Source organism: Dipodomys spectabilis, unplaced genomic scaffold (genome assembly GCF_019054845.1).
Source record: "Dipodomys spectabilis isolate Male_0828 unplaced genomic scaffold, ASM1905484v1 ptg000215l, whole genome shotgun sequence".
Taxonomy (NCBI): Eukaryota; Metazoa; Chordata; class Mammalia; order Rodentia; family Heteromyidae; genus Dipodomys; species Dipodomys spectabilis.
This window is the reverse complement of record NW_024870892.1, coordinates 10,867,501-10,884,193: the sequence shown is the minus strand read 5'-3', so window position 1 is coordinate 10,884,193 and position 16,693 is coordinate 10,867,501. Positions and strand designations below refer to the sequence as shown.

The 16,693-nt window shown below is 54.1% G+C and overlaps 2 protein-coding genes across 4 annotated transcripts in view; one reads left to right on the top strand and one right to left on the bottom strand.

The window, feature by feature from the left end:
- Positions 1–63: 63 nt before the first annotated feature.
- Sh2d3a (SH2 domain containing 3A) lies at positions 64–11,837 on the bottom strand. 3 transcript variants are annotated; one of them, XM_042697035.1, is made up of 10 exons: positions 11,773–11,837; positions 6,369–6,501; positions 4,954–5,303; positions 4,585–4,661; positions 3,009–3,496; positions 2,780–2,895; positions 2,416–2,590; positions 2,218–2,329; positions 1,004–1,189; positions 64–584 (listed from the first exon to the last, which is right to left on the bottom strand). In XM_042697035.1, the coding sequence occupies exons 2-10, from the start codon at positions 6,438–6,440 to the stop codon at positions 412–414; spliced, it is 1,749 nt and encodes a 582-aa protein (XP_042552969.1). In that variant the 5' UTR covers positions 6,441–6,501; positions 11,773–11,837; the 3' UTR covers positions 64–411. The 3 variants fall into 3 exon arrangements, with proteins under 3 accessions (XP_042552969.1, XP_042552968.1, XP_042552970.1); XM_042697034.1 differs by lacking the exon at positions 11,773–11,837 and adding an exon at positions 6,629–6,661; XM_042697036.1 differs by lacking the exons at positions 64–584; positions 11,773–11,837 and adding an exon at positions 6,629–6,661 and having other exon boundaries at positions 1,122–1,189; positions 2,416–2,612.
- Positions 11,838–14,730: 2,893 nt separating this feature from the next.
- The window catches only part of Vav1 (vav guanine nucleotide exchange factor 1), a 35,257-nt gene continuing 33,294 nt past the window's right edge, over positions 14,731–16,693 (top strand). Inside the window, exon 1 of the mRNA XM_042697158.1 lies at positions 14,731–15,020. Within this exon, the coding sequence (XP_042553092.1) occupies positions 14,817–15,020 (204 nt within the window). The 5' untranslated portion in view covers positions 14,731–14,816. The remainder of the gene's footprint in view (positions 15,021–16,693) is intronic.

Here is a 16,693-nt window from a genome sequence, read left to right as displayed (position 1 = left end):
GCCTGGCCCATTTGTGCCTGTCTGGGGGTGACTTATTTGTAAGCTCCAGGAAAGAACTCAGCCTGCTGAGAACAGGTTGTGTTTATTGAGCACCTACTGAATGCCCAGCATGCATTTAATAAGCATGGAGCTTTCATTCCAGCCACAATCCCTAGAAAGTGCTTTTAAGGTATAAGGCAGGCTGGCACAGAGAGGTCAAGTGATCTGCTGGGAGGCCACACAGCTTTTCAAACACAGAAGGAAATTTGAACTCTGATACCACATCTGCAGACTTCAGGTTTGCCAAGTGTCCCGGCCGAGGGGTATGGCATGGAGATGGCTCCAGGACGCCTGCATATTTTAAGAGGCAATTTCTTACCCACTTTTTTTTTTTGGGGGGGGGGGGGGAATTCCCCGGCAGTGTGGCTGTTCCTAGGGTAAAGAGGGACTGTCGGGCTCCAGGCGTTGGGACAGGACGCTGAGGACACGTTGGAACTTCTCCACGCGTTGGGCTCTGGGTGCCTGGGCGCCCCGACTACCCCAGAGCAACCGGCGCAGGAAGCCTGTGGTCAGGGCCTCCCTCAGTTCCGGGTGAGGCTGGAATCCTGGAGACAGGTCAGGTGGGCTGGGGGCGGGCCCGGCGGCCGCGCCCCACCCCGCACCTGGCTTTTCCCTTGGGGACTTTGACCCAGCCTGGTCCCCGCGACTGCTGGGGGGGGGGGGACCGAGGCGGGGACGTGCGGGGAACAAGGGCAGGGTGACTGGGGCCTCGAGGAGAAGCGGGGGAGGAGGCCAGGCACACAGCGCGGCAGATGGGTTGGGGGTGGGGGGAGGGAGGGGGGGCTGGGCTGCCCAGGCAGGGCGGGGGGGGGGGCTGGCCATTTGGGGGAATCTGGACGGACTCCGGTGGGGGGGGAGCTCAGGGTCCCCTGGGAAGCGGGGGGAGTGAGGGCAGGGCAGGGCCCCCCGTTTCGGAGCGGAGGGCAGGGCTCAGGACCCGGCAGCGGGGCGCAGGGGCGCTCACCTCGCAGGCGCTGGGCCGCGGCCCGGCGGTACTGGGGCGCGTCGCGGGCCGCCAGCCGGGCGCGGTGCAGCGCGCGCAGCAGCAGCCCGCAGCTCTCGGCCGGCGGCGCCGCCAGGTCCTCGCCCTCCAGCAGGCGCATTGCGGGCGCCACGTGGGGCAGCGCCACCGCGCCGGGGTCGCAGGGTCCTGCGGAACAGGAGGGGGCGGTGGGCGGGGCGGTGGGCGGGGCGGGGCCCGGCGGGGCGGGGCCGGGGCGCGGGGGCGTGGTTTGGCGGAGTGGGGCGGGGCTAATAGCCTCGCGTGGAGGCCCCTGTGGGGGCGGGGCTATCTGGAAATGGACGCCTCCTAGGGCTGAGTCCCGGAGATGGTGTGGGGGACAAAGACCGAACTTTGCCTTCCGGGTGTGCGGGAGGCGAGGCCTAATAAGATAAGACCGGGGGGGGGGGGGGGCAGGGGGCGGGGCTCAGCGAAGAGGCGGAGCCTGGGTGCGAGTGGGGCCTAGGACCTGGGCACCGCCCAGAACTGATCTGTGACCTGGGTGAGGCCCAGCGTAGGGGAGGAACCTAAGATTTGGGCGGAACTTATAAAAGGGGAGTGGCCACGGATGGGTGGGGCTTTGACAGGGGAGGAGCTATAATAGGGGCGTGTCCTAGGGCAGGAGGAGGGACGTAGGACTAGGGCAGGGTTCAGGGTGGGAGGGGCACAGGATGTGGGGAGGTTTAGGACAGGGGAGGAGTTAGGATCTGGGCGGGGCCTGTGGTGAGGGGAGGAGTTAGGATCTGGGCGGGGCCTGTGGTGAGGGGAGGAGTTAGGATCTGGGCGGGGCCTGTGGTGAGGGGAGGAGTTAGGATCTGGGCGGGGCCTGTGGTGAGGGGAGGAGTTAGGATCTGGGCGGGGCCTGTGGTGAGGGGAGGAGTTAGGATCTGGGCGGGGCCTGTGGTGAGGGGAGGAGTTAGGATCTGGGCGGGGCCTGTGGTGAGGGGAGGAGTTAGGATCTGGGCGAGGCCTGCGGCCAAGAGGTATCCTGGGATCTGGCCCTGGCTTGTGGTGGGGAGGGGGGGGTCATAGGAAATAGGCGTGACCTGCGATGGGGAGGGCCTTGGGATCTGGGCGTGGCCCGAGGCGGGGAGGGGCTTAGGATTGGGGCGTGGCCTAGCCTGGATAGAGATTCAGGTGGGGCTCCAGTGGATGTGAAGCCAGGGACGGTCCCTCACCGGAGCCTTCATCCAGAGCACGCATCAGTGGCTTCAGTTCCTGCTCGAAGGCCAGCGCAGCCTCCGTGTGGCTCCGACGCAGCTGGCGCCACGTGCGCTCCAGCCGGGACACCTGGGGAAAGTTACACCAGCCTGCCTCCTCCCCTCTACCAGGCACCCGCAGGCCGGCTTCCTCCTCCCTCATTGTCCCACACACACCTGGGGCATGAGCAGGGCGCCCATGACCGCCGCCAGCCCCAGCAGGTCCCCCGCCGCCCCAGGCCGCAGCGCCAGCGCCAGCTCCACCAGGCCCCGCAGGGCGGCCACGCGCTCCTCCAGGGGCCCTGAGCAGCCCAGCACCGCCAGCGCCCCGGCCAGCGCCAGCGCCTCCAGCCTGCAGAGGGGAGGGCAAGGGTCTGGGGACGGTGGGGGCGTTTGTCATGCGAGGGTGAGAGGGGCCTGCAAGGGTTATGGTCCACCCCATTCTCCCTGGGTGGGGTGCGGGGCAAGGAAAGGGAGATGTTTGGAGACCCTGTGGATTCAGGGACGCCCCACCCCCACCCCTCACAGGACACCTGCTCACCTCTCTAGCAATTCCAATCTCAGGCGATGTCCATGGGGTAGTATGAGCAGCTCCAGGCCCGAGGCCACCCCCATGGCACTTCGCTGTTCCCTGGTCACTCCCAGGAGGCCTGCAGCCTTCCAGAGGCAATCAGGTAAATGAGGATTGGTTGGGTCTCACCCTGATTTCACACCCTTGACCTGGAGGCTTGGATGGGGTATGGGGAGGGGGTCCCTGGCAGGTGGCTCACCTGACAGTCCACCAATAGCAGGTGCAGGGCGGTGCCCCCAGGATGGTGCTCCAGGAACAAACCACGGAGCTTGTGCAGAATTTGGGGGTCCAGGGGCCGATTCTGGCAGCCCAGCAGGCAGGAGGGGTGGTCAGGGGGGCAGAAAGAGACTTCAGCCTGTGGTCTTACGAAGCATCTGTCCTCCTCTTTCTCCTCCTCCTCCTCTGCCTCCCACCAACGGGCCTCTGGCTCTGGGCAGCTGTGGACAGGGGATGCTCCTCGGGCACGGGGTACTCGGGGTACCAGCTCACAGTATGTTGGAGGGGGTCCAGAGGCCTCACCAAGCACCAGGGAGGGTGCCCGCAGGGGCTTGGTTGGTGCCTTGGCATGAAGCTGTCCATCTGAGCCCCTGAGAATGTCAGCCGTTTTTCCCAGGGGAGCTGGAGTCTTCAGCAACACTGAGTCACTGCCTATCCGGAGCAGGGCAGATCCGGGCACTGTAGAGGCTTCTGGGGGGGTCAAACAGGAGAGCAGGGAGGGATGGGAGCATATTCCCAAGACAATTGAGGCTCATGGAGAGCTTGTGAGAACCCTGTTTTAGCTACACATCCAGCCAAATCTTAGCAAAGCTTTTAGTCTTAAAACTTTCACCAACAACATGTTACACTTAGCAACAGAATTAATAGTGGTTTCAAAATAACTTTCTTCCATACTTCTGTAGTTTTGTGTATTCCCAATAACTTATTTTTTATTTATTTATTGTGCAGGTACTGGTGCTTGAACTTAAGGCCAGAGAGCTGTCCTTGAACTTTTTTTTGCTCAAGGGTAGCACTCTACCACTTGAGCCACAACTCAAAAGCTCCCAACTGTTTGGTGGTTAATTGGAGATAAGAATCTCACACTTGGGCTGGGAAGGTGGCTCAGTGGTAGAGCACTTGCCTTGCACACATGAGGCCCTGGGTTCAATTCCTCAGCACCACATAAGCAAAAAGAAAAAAACCGGAAGTGGCACTGTGGCTCAAGTGGTAGAGCACTAGCCTTGAGCTGAAGAGCTGAAGGACAGCGCCCAGGCCCAGAGTTCAGGCCCCATGACTGGACCCAAAAGAAAAAAAAAAAGAATCTCACACTTTCCTGCCCAGGCTGGCTTTGAACTTTGATCATCAGATCTCAGCCTCTTGAGTAGCTAGGATGACAGGTTTGAGCCACTGGTGTCTGGAATAATTTATTCACTTATTTATTGCGGCTCACTGTCTGTCTGTTGATTTGAAAGACTAGGGTTGGAGCATGAATAAGAATTTCAAGTGCAAAGGCCCAGGGGCAGGCACAAGCCTGGGAGATTCCAGCAACAATTAGGAGGACTGTGGAGCTGTTTAGGAGTTGTTAGAGATCCCAGTCCTGAATAGAACATGTTGGGCTTCTGGGAATAATCAGAAACATTGTGAAAACACCTGTGTGTCACCATGACAACACTGAGAGCATTATTGTCTGCATTTTCCAGCGCAAGAAGCTGAAGCTTAAGGAGGTTAAATCACCTGCCCCCAAGATCACCATGGTGGCGAGTAGCAGAGTGGATCTTGGAGCCATGGCAGACCCTCACCTGGTCCCTCTGAAGGGTCTTTTGACCGTCCTGAATGCTCCAAGTCTGTGGGCTGGCTGGTGCTCCGTTTCCTGGTCCTGGGGGATGTAGGTGGGTAAGAACTGTCATCCCAGTCTGAGCAGTGCAGATCCCACCAATGCCTGGCACACCCCACATCTAGTCACTCTGCACCGGTGGCTCCAACCCACCAAAGGATCTACCCTTGGCAATCAATGTGTGAAGACAATTATAGTGACCACAGATCTCAAAGGAAGGAGGCAGGGTTCCGGTGGGTATCTCAAAGGGAGAGATCAGCATCTTTCACTGTACCCCAAAAGTGATTTGGGCTGGTGGGGTTGGTGGTATGGGAAAAGCAGAGGGACCAGACACCTGAGATGCTTGATCCCATCTGTGCTGTCCACAAGGGCATCCTCGCTAAAGCTGCGACGCAGACAGCTGGGCTGGGCCACGGGCCTAGAGGCCACGGCTCCTGTGGCTTGGGACAATGGACGCCCACTGGCCACGTAGCTGTGCACCAGGTCAGACACGGAGGAAAATCTCTCATCTTCCAGCTGAAAGAGAGCAGTGGGTCGACCTGGCCGGGGGCGCAGGGCCACGCGGAGCACTTCGAAATGAAGAGCAGACCCCTGCCAACGGCATGAAATCACAGGGTGGCCCCCACGGGACCTCGAGGCTCGAACCAGGAAATCTCCATCCTCCAGAAGAAGAGCTTCAGCCTTCTGAGAATAGAAGACAACTATTAATGGCGACTTACCTCTCCATCACCCAGAAATAGCCACCCTCAGTGAAACATTTCTGCTGGAGGCAAATACTGGGTAGTTTCACACCAAACCACACCTTTTTGGCTTGCCAGCTGGTATCTGGACTACATTTCCCAGAATCCCGTGTAATATAGCCTCATCATGTGATATGTTGCATAATCCTGGCAGGCTTCGTTCTACATCATTGAGATGCCCCAAACACCAGGGGAAGTAGGGACTTTGAGTTCCTACTTCCCCAACTCTAACCACTTTGGATATGTACAAGTGATACGTTGATATGTTGATTACCAGCCATGTCTCGGGACTGTTGATTGCAGCTGCTGGCTGATGCTGACCAATGGGAATTGTACTCTTAAGTAATGCATAGAGCTTGGTTGTGCAAATATGGCTTCAAGAAAAAGCCCTCAACTGGGCTGTGTGTGTGTTTGGGGGGTGGGTAGGTTATGCCTGTAATCCCAGCTACTTCAGAGTATATAAATTGGAAAGGTCATGGTTGAAGGCCAGTCCTGGGCAAAAAGTTATGGAGAACTCATCTCAATGAATAAGCCAGACATAGTGGATCAGGCCTGTAATCCTGCTTAGGCAGGGGCATGGGCAGGAGGCTTGTGGTCTGAGGCTGGCCCAGTGCACTCTGCCCCCTCGCCCCTCCCAGAAAAAAGCCTAATTGAAAACACACAAATGGGCTAGGGGCATAACTCCTGAGAATGCGTGCCTGAGTTGAGTCTGAATAGAGGCATTAGATTGAGAGAGAGAGCAGGAGAGGTAGAGTCCAGGGAGAGAGGGGACAGGCAGAGTCAAGGAGGTCATGGGGGAGGGGCATCTAATATCCATCCACACCCTCAGCAGTGATAATCTGGCAGTATGACAGCATACAGTCAAACTTGAAGACAGTCCCCAGTCCCTGCCCAGCCACTTGTCCCAGCTGACTTTGGCCCTAAGTCCTTCACCCAGTGCTTAGGAGTCCACGAGCCAGGGCTGGCAGCCCTCCGCTAGGTAGTGTTCAAGCCCTGCAGAGGGAGGTACCTGGCGGGAGAGGGGGCCATGGTACCAGGGCTGGCAGGCAAGGTCTTCTTCTCCATCCTGAGGCACCTGCATGAAGGTCTGGGGGGCGGGGGGCCAGGGCTGAGCACCTCCAGCAAGCCTCAGTCTTTCACAGCTGCAAATGGGAATAATGAAGCTCTGTGTGCCAAGCAGCTGGAATAGGGACTCCCCCCCCTCCCCTCTTCCCCCCCCATCCTCCCTCCCCCTCCCCCTCTTCAGTGGCTTATGCCTGTAATCCTTACTAATCAGGAGGCTGAGATCCAGAGAACTGAGATTTGAAGCCAGTCCAGGCAGAAAAGTTGGTGTGACTCCATCTGCAATTAACCACCAAAAAGCCATGTTAAAGGCTTGGGTCAGGTGGTAGAGGACCATCTGAGACCTGAGTTCAAGGTCCAGTACCAGTAATCAAGGTAATGTATAATATCCATTCTAAATTGAACAAGTTATTCATTCCCAGGTCTTACAACCATGTAAATACAGCTTTTGTATATTATGTATAACACCTACAATACTACATTTAAATATTAACTATATACTACATATATTTTTTCATGCTGGGGATCAAATTGAAGGCCTCATGCATGCTAAGCATGTACTGTACCACTGAACTACCTTCAACCCCGGAATACATGTTCTTACCTACAAAAAATAACACATTTGTTTATAAATAAATGTTTATAAAAATAAAATTATTTGTGTTTTATAAAGAGAATCAAATCTTATATATTCTATTTGTAAATAAGTTGATTTATAAAACATTTTATATTATGTAAAAATATTTATATAAAAATATATTTATAAATATAATATAAATGTAAACAATAATAAATAAATTTAAAAATGTATTTAAAAATAAAATATAAAATATAAAAATATATTAAAAATATAAATAAATATAAATATATACATAAAACCTATACTGGTGAAAATGTATAAAGATAGGGCTGGGAAGGTGGCTCAGTGGTAGAGTTCTTGCCTTGCCTGCATGAGACCCTGGGTTCCATTCCTTAGTACCATAATCAGAAAAAGCTGGAAGTGGCACTGTGGCTCAAGTGGTAGAGTGCTAGCCTTGAGCTGAAGAGCTGAGGGACAGTGCCCAGGCCCAGAGTTCAGGCCCCACGACCGGACCCAAAAAAAAAGAAAAAAAATGTATAAAGATATATATAAAACCCCTGTACTGTGGTTTAAACTCAGGGCTTGGGCACTGTCCCTGAGCTTCTTTTACTCAAGGCTAGCACTCTATCACTTGAGCCACAGCACCATTTCTGACTTTTTCTGAGTACTTCATTGGAGTTAAGAGTCTCAAGGACTTTCCTACCCTGGCTGGCTTGAAACTGTGATCCTCAGATCTCAGCCTCCTAAGTAGCTAGGATCACATGCATGAGCCACAGGTGCCTGGGTTTACCTGAGCTTTTTTACTTAAGGCTGGTACTCTAGTTCTTGAGCCACAGCACCACTTCTGGCTTTTTGCTGGTTAATTGGAGATAAGAATTCACAGATTTTTCTGTCTGGACTGGTTTTGAATCATGATCCTCAAATCTCAGCCTCCTAGAGCAGCTAGGATTATAGGCACCAGGGGCACCAGGCTAAAGTCAATATTTTATACTACATACTACATGTTATTATATAACAATATATAAGACATGTGACAATATTTATAACATGTTATAAATGACATGTTTATAATAAGTATAAATCTTTATTATGTATGAAATCTATGAGGTTTTTGGTCATATATGAGATATATGCATTTAAAAAATGAATGCATGTAAGCCATCAAGAATACAAGCAACAACAAATGCTGTTGGGAATGTGGCGAAAATGGAGCCCTAGTGCACTGTTGGTGGAAATGCAAACTAGTACAACCACTCTGGAAGGCTGTTTGGAGGTTCCTCAAAAAAACTAAACACATTAAAAAAAAAAAAACTAAACATAGAACTTCCCTAGATCCAGCCATTTCACTCCTGGGCATCTACCCAGGACATTACAAGTTAGAATACTGTGAAGACACCTGCACATCCATGTTCATTGCTGTACTATTGACAATATCCAAGTCATGGGAACAGCCCAGATGCCCCACAATAGATGAGTGGATCCATAACATGTGGTATCTATACACAATGGAATTTTACTAATCCACTAGAAAGAATACTATGATGTCATTTGCAGGGAAATGGATGGACCTAGAACAAATCCAGTTAAGTGAGGTAGGCGAAGCTCAGAGAGACCAATGATGAGTGTTTTCCCTTATAAGTGGAAGCGAGATCTAAAATACAACTGGGCGTGATAACCTCTACAGAACTCAACGCATTCACACACAGTCAGATACAGGAGGATACCAGTTGAGAAGGGATACAAAGGCATAACTCCTCTGAAGTTGTAAAATACTATTTATCAAAACCAATTCCAGGAAATAGAAACAGGTTATTTATGTTGTTGCTGGTTTGTGGGGGGGGGGGGAGAATTGTTTGCATGTGCTTTTTCTTTTTCTGGGGGAGCAAGCGGGGAGAAAGGTAAGGAGGAAGGGTGAACAAATGTAATCATGCTATACAATAGACACAATGTAGAAAATGAATTGTGCAACTTGTGGGCAGGGACAGGAGAGGGAAACTGGGGGAAAGCTAAGGAAGGGATGACAATGTCCAAAAAGGAAAGACATGCATTTCCTGACTTATGAAACAGTAACCCCCTCTGTATAACACTTTTTTTTTTTTTGGTTGGTTGTGGGGCTTGAACTCTGGGCCTGGGCGCTGTCCCTGAGCTCTTCAGCTCAAGGCAAGTGCTCTACCACCTGAGCCACGGCACCATTTCCTGTATAGTACTCTTAACAATAACAATGAAACTGTATCTTAAGATGTTTATAAATAGTGTGGGATGTGGCTATTCATGCCTGTAATCCCAGCCATCAGGAGGCAGAGCAAAGAGAATCTAGGTCTGAGGCTAACCTAGGCATACAATAATATACACTATTAAAAAAAAAGTTTCCCTGAGAGTAATTTATTTAATTTAGAGCCATAGTGACTTCCTGCAAGTGGTGATCATCTTTGATTCTTGCATAAAGGACGCATCACATTCACAGGCAGCACAGCTGGCCGCACTGACAAAACAAACTGACGCCCCCTCCTGGCGCCCTGTTGCATGCAACTCAGATGCACAAAACCACTGGGGCTTGAACCCAGAGCCTTGTGCATCTCAGGCTAGTGAGCTGCACACTGAGCCACATCTGTAGTCACTAACATGATTTGTTAGTGCCAGAGTTCTGGGTTCCTCCCCAAACCCCCGGGGAGTCTTAAGCAGGGAGCAGGGCATAGGGGAGCCCCTGCCTTGTGGGATAATATGTGGGGACATTTATGAGTGGGAAAAGGACTAAGTTGACCTGATGATGCCTGTGTGGTAGCTAAACTAGGGATGTGAGCAATGGAGGTTGGGTGGATGGAGTGACTTGTTTGGCAGGGCAAGCAGATGGGGAGGTCTCTGAGGCTGGAAACATTCCTGGTAGGGGGAATTGAACTTGCAAACATCCTCAGTTTAAGCCAGGCACTGGTGGCTCACGCTTGTAATCCCAGCTACACAGGAAGCTGAGATTTGAGGATGGAAATTTGAAGCCAGCCCAGACAGTTAAGTCTGTGAGACTCTTATCTCCAATTAACTACCCAAAAGCCAGAAGTGGGGCTGTGGCTCAAATGGTAGAAAACCAGCCGTGAGTGAAAATGCTAAGGGATAGTGCCCAGGCTATGAGTTCAAGCCCCAAGATGGGCACAAAATAAAAATCCTGAGCTTGTTGGCTATCTCTCTGTACATGCGGGGATCCCCTGGTGTGTGAAAATCCAAATTGTGTGTGGCTTTAGCATCTAGTGTCACCTTTTCCCCCTGGTTAATTGGAGATAAAAGAGTCTCAGGGACTTTCCTGTTCAAGCTGGCTTGGAACCATGATCCTTGGATCTCAGCCTCCTGAGTAGCTAGGATTACAGGTGTGACCCACTGGTGTCCAGCTCCGTTGTGTTTTTATGATGGTCAAATGTAGGTGGCAGACTCCTGAGTGGATCCCTGATTGCTCTCAGGCCTTGGTGCCAATGTGTCTCCAATGAATGATAGGGAACACACCCTGGATAGAGGGCAAGAGAGTCATTTCCTTGCCCTTTCCCCATTTACCCTCTCCTACCCCCCATATCCCTTCCCCTTCCAAGGTCTTTAAAAATGTGGGGAGGTCTGTGGGTAAACAGCCACCTGGATTCCAGCCTCCTGAGTCAGAAAGGGCAGGAAGTTTCCAGATCAGCTCTGGCGGCTGGGCAGGGAGCTGGCTCCAGGCACTGCATACCTGAAGGCAGGTGTGTTCGGAATACCAGCGCACTTCCTGTTTGCCAGCTGGGCAGGGCCCTGCATACTCAGCCTTCCAATGTCCCTGTGTCTCTGGTCCCCGGTTAGTGGGGGTGGAGGTGAATCATGGCCGGGCTCTGGTTAGTTTGGGGAGCAGGAGGGAGGGGCAAGTCAAAGGCCCACTAAGCCATCCATCTACCTCTGCATGCTTCGGGATGACTTATCTGGGTAGGAGAGAAAAGACTAAAAGGAGGAAAGGGACCAGGGTGCAGCCAAACTTGGGTAAAAGAAGAAGGGGGTTATTTACACTCAGGTCCACCTTCCACAGGTGGGCAGCCACTGGCACACACACACACACACACACCACAAAGACACAGATGGAGCTCGGTGGATGGTTTGTATTTGTGCTTGTCCGGTGTAAATCTGAGAGATGCAGAGACCCAGCCCCCCCCCTCGAGTGCTACCAAAACCTCACACTCCGTGCAGAAAGAATGGAATTTCTTACTAATCAATGCAAGTGACAAAATTGGAAGATGTGATTTAAAAAAAAAGACAAAAGGCTACCAGTTGTTTAAAATAACAAAGTCTCAAGGCTCCTTCCAGAAGATGGTGAGCCGATGCTGCGACTTCAGTGCTTGGAAGGAGGAGGTGTTGCAAAGATTGGGGGCCTCGGAGTGGGGCTGGGGGTACAGCAAGTGCCAAGGCCCAGTGGTCACACAGGGGCTTGCTTTTTACTTTTTATGTAAGATGCAAGAGTGAAGGTCAGGGAGGCTGGCAGCGGAGGGGCCGCCCAGAAACTGGCGCACCCAGCATTTTAATCCATTGCAAGGAAACAGGAGCCCAGTGAGCGTTATAAACGAGGGAGGGGCGCGATCTGATTCGCGATCTTTCAGGCAAAAAGGGTTTCCGTGTTGCCCAGGAAGCACACCTTGGAGGAACGCGCCCAGGTGTGCCCAGGTCCAACGACACGCGTGATGCCTCTCTTCTACCTCCGTGGACGCGCAGGTGCCTGGTGCAAGCCCGTGGCTTCAGCCCAAGCCCTAGATCCCCACAAGACCCTCCAACTCACCTGAGCCGCACCTGCGGGGCTCGAACGAGGCGGGAAGCAGGCACAGACTTGAGGATCTGAGACTCGCGGACCCACCTTGCCAGCAGCCGCAGCCAGCCAAGCCTCACCTAGGGGGAACCCGAGCCCGGGCACCCGGCCACGCCCCATGGCCACGCCCACCAGACACCACCTCCAATAGAAACCTCCCAGACCTTCGCCCTGCCACTCACTCTTGCCCCGCCCCCGCAGAAGGGTTCTTCCCCGCTCGCCACGCCCCGCAGAACGTTTATGCCCCTCTAGCCACGCCCCCTTCCGACGCGCCAGACACCCAGCCTCCTTCGGGAACTCCGAGAGTGAGTTCTTTCCTCTTCATGGCCACGCCCTTCCGATCTCGGCCACGCCCTTCCTATCTCAGCCACGCCCTCCTCGGGCTGGCCACGCCCACTCGGCATCTCCCCCCCCCCCCCCCCCCCCCCCCCCGCCCTTACGGAAACTAGAATAGAATTGCAACCTAGCGGCCGGGCCTTCCAATCACGGCTGGCCCAAAGTTCCTGTGGCCCCTTGGGGTGCGGGTGCGGAGTGGGGTGCGTCTCTCCGCCCCCTTGGGGGTTCCGGGTGGGGGCTGGGCGCCCTGGATGGTGGCAGCCGTGACGTAGCGGGTGTGTGTGTGTGTGTGTGTGTGTGTGTGTGTGTGTGTGTGCAGGGGTGTGCTTCCTGCCGCCCCGTCCCCAGCGCTTCCCAGAAAGGAACCTCTGTTGGGCCGCAGGCTTTGGGGTGGGGGGGGGGGAGAAGAAGGAGGGCGGGGAGGGGAAGCATGGCAGACCCCCACACTCCTAGGGACACGATGGAGCTGTGGCTCAACTGGCAGAATGCCAGTCTTGAGTGAGAGAGCAAAGGGACAGCACCCAGGCCCTGAGTTCAAGTCTCAGGAGCAGCACACACACACACAGTTACCCATTTTACAGATGAGGAAAACCATGCATAGCAAGCCATGGAAGTTTGATCAACGTTTGCGTGCAAACTCTTCCCTCCTTCCTCAAGTTGAACCAGGCTCAGGCCTTTCCAGCACAGGGCTTTGTTGCCTTCTGGTGGCCACAAAATTAAGAAAACTGACAAGCTGGATCCTAGTAGACCTGAAAGTCTGGGGGTGGGGCAGAGAAGGCAACTTTGACTGGCATAGCAGAGCATGTTTGCTTGGTAATGAATGAAGGACACTCTGGCATGGAGAATCTAGAAGGAAAGGAATATAAGGCTTGAGTTTGGGGAGTGGCCATGGAAGAAAGACTTGGGATACAGCCAGACAAAAGAAGGAGCTTTCCAACATTTATTTGCTTCCCAACATTTATTTATTCATTCAATAAATATTTATGTGACATGTGAATGTGTGGGACATTGGGTGGGGAATGATCAGCAAAAAATGAAAGAGAAATTCCTAAGCAGACAAGAAGAAGAACATCCCCGAAAATGGGGTTGGTTCCAGGACCCCCAAGGATCCCTAAATCCCTGATGATCAAGTCCCAGGTGTAAAATAGTGTTCAAGTTGTATAGAATCTATACACTGCTCCTCGTAGATTTTTTTTTTTCCAGTTGAGGGGCATGAACTCAGAGCCTGGGTGCTGTCCCTGAGCTCTTTTGCTCAAGGCTAGCACTACCACTTTGAGCCACAGCACCACTTCCAGTTTTCTGGTGGTTTGTTGGAGGTAAGAGTCTCATGGACACTCCTGCCTGGGCTGGCCTGGAACTGTGATCCACAGATCTCAGCCTCCGTATCTGGGATTACAGGCATAAGCCATCAGTGCCTGACTTTTCCTGGTAGATTTTAAGTCATTGGTGAGTACTCATGACCCACTAGTACATCATCAGTATTGTGTAAATAGCTGTTACATTGTATTTCTGGAATAGCAAAAAAACGTTTGCACCTCCTCATTACAATTATTTATATCTTTGCATTTTTTCCTGTGTGTTGATTGAATCCAACTATGCAGACTGTGTTAGGAGGGCAGCTGTATATTAAATATCAGGTTTGCTGGGGGCTGGTGGTTCACGCCTGTAATCCCAGCTACTCAGGGGGCTGAGATCTGAGTACCACAGTTTGAAGCCAGCCTGGGGAAGGGAAATCTGTGAGACTCCTATCTCCAATAAAATTACCCCTCCTCCCCTCAAAATAAAAACAAACCCAGAAGTAGAACTGTGGCTCAGCCAAAAGAAGCTTATGGACAGTGCCCAGGCCCTTAGTTCAAGCCCCAGGACTGGCACAGACACCATACACAAAATGTATCAGGTTTGTAAGAAAATGGAGTTTAGTTTCAGGAAGTGAACATGGCGCTATGAATTGGGAAAACGAGGATGTGAGTGAAAATGGAAGAGGGGATTGGGAAGATCCCAGGAAAGGCAAAGACCTAGAAGAGGTAAGGGTTCTACCTAGCTATGAAGCTGCTTATGGTGGACGACACAATCTGTGCAAAGGTCCTGGGGCCCATTTGGGTCCATGGGTGAGGCCCTGTGGCTGAAGCGGAGTGAATGGCAGGAGGAAGGGAGAAGGGAAGCTAGGAAAGGGAATGGGGAAGGACATGAGAGTCTCGGAGAGGATTTTTTTTCCCATGGAAGGCTGAAGGAAGGATGGGAAGAGAGCAGGGTGCTTGGGGCCCTGTGGGAGCTGCGGGGAGGATAGACCATCTGAGAGCAAGTTCAGAGTCAGGGGAAGCGGGCAGAGATCCACGCGCTGGTGCAAGCTGGAGAAGGATGGAGTAGGCTGGGAGCAGGCTCCCAACAGCCGGCGCCCAGTGGGTGGAGGGCTCAGGAGCCGCCCTGGCCGTCCACCAGGCCTGTGGCCTTGCAGCCCTGTGCTCCTGGGTGCTCAGACTCCAGTTGGGGTGCGTGGGGCGGGCTGCTGCAGGTGCTCCCTCTTACCCCTCAGCTCCTCCCCTTCCACCCGCTGCGGGCCACAGTTACAGGCGCTGAGGAGGAAGTGGTGGCCTAGCCTGGCTGCCGACGCAGAGAACAGCAGCAGCAGCAGCAAGGAAGCTGCCGGGCGGGCGCTGGGCAGCCTGGACCAGGACGCAGGCATGGAGTTGTGGCGACAGTGTGCCCACTGGCTCATCCAGTGCCGGGTGCTGCCCCCCAGCCATCGGGTGACCTGGGAGGGGGCCCAGGTGTGCGAGCTGGCCCAGGCCCTGCGCGATGGGGTCCTCTTGTGCCAGCTGCTGAACAACCTGAAGCCGCACGCCATCAACCTGCGCGAGGTCAACCTGCGTCCCCAGATGTCCCAGGTGAGCCCCGAGGGAGGGGCTGGGGGGGGCAGTGGGGAGGACACGGGAGGGGCGCCAAGGGGAGGAATGGAGTGAGAGGAAGCCATGGGCGCCACCACTTTAAAACGGCCACACAGGGGTGAGGGAGGCCTGCCTCCAACTCCCGGGGGGGGGGGGGGGGGGGGGGGGGGGGGGACTGACCTAGAGGTTGAGGTCACCATGTGCCATCCTCCGATGTCTTCCCCCTGTCCCCAAGTAACAGAGCTCCCCCCAAAACTGGTTCATACACTCTGTCTAAGCAAGCCGAAGGGTTATCATCACTCCGTCCCCAGGCGAACTCTGTCCTGGGAAAATCTGGGGGGGGGGGTGCTGCAGGCAGGGCTCTGGGTGCTCACAGGGAGATTTGAGGGGTTTGGCTTCTTTGACCACCGCCCGCCCCCCCATGCTGGAGTGGGGGAGGGGCCTCCAGCAAGTTCTCCCCCACATGTGGTGCCTCCTCTGGGGCCCCTGGGGGCCCCTTCCTTCCCTGTCCGCCTGCCTTCCTTCCCCTTGGCTTCCTGCTGGGGCCTGGGCTCGGTGGCACCCATGGGGGGGCTGCGAATGCCCCCCCCCCACACCTTCCCCTCTATACCCACTTGGGGTGTATTTTGAGGCCTAGCCTGGTCCTGTGTTCTGAAGTCGTTGTGGGGCTCTGAGGCCTAGGGGAATGGCAGTTTCTCTGCTGGGGTGTGGGCGAGGACACCTGAGTGGAGGGAGAGGGGGGGGGGGACGGTCTGGCTGGGGCCCCCCAGCAGCTCAGGAAGTGAATTCAAATCTCCCATTTGAACTCGGTGGGGGGAGGGGGCAGAGGGACACGTCAAGGTTGTGGGATCTTCTCCAGCCTCCGCAGTGCCTCTGAGCCAATATAGCCAAGCTGGCGTTGCTTCCCATGTCCCGGGGGTCTGAGGGGACACAGCTATTCCCCAGGGGAAGGGGGGGGGGGCTAAGGGACATCTGGCCTTCAGATTCCCGTGGCAGTCTTGTCCCCCGGAGCTGGCATAGTGGGCCATGTTGGACTGGAGAAGGAAGGGGGTCCTGGGGTTTCTAGGGGGGCACTTCTGGAGGTTGGAGTCCCCCATGGTGAGAAGATGGCTGTTCTTTTCTTTCTCCTCTACTTCCTCCGTGCCAGGGCCTCCCTACCCAGCCCTTGAAGGCTTCTGGAAAGGAAGAATGAGGCCTGAGCCCTCCTCTCATCCTCCACGCCCCCCCCCCCCCCTCTGGTGACAGGCCATCTGAAATTTGCCTACATTTGCTTGATCCTGGGGTGGCTTCCAGGCATGAGGAAGTCTGGCAGGACTTGCCAGGCCCCTGCCTTCAATATGCCCTGTGTTGCTTCTATAGCAGTGAGTGAGACAGCAGATAGACTTAAGGGTGAACTTCCCTGCCCCTCTCCGTGTGGGTCTTAGCCAAAGCTGATTTTAGAAAGGGCAAACAGTCCTGGTGTTTATCCCTCCCAGGGCAGCTCTCCTCCATGACAGCCCCCAGGTCCCTCCCTGTGCCGTGTCCCACTGGGGACCCAGCTGGCCCTCCAAATATGCCTGAAATCAAGGAGACAGAATAACACACTTCAAGCCTGTGTGGTCTGGGACAGAGGGCAGGACATCGTGTAGAGTCCTTCAAGAGGACATAGTTACACTGGGTTTTGAAGAGTTAGT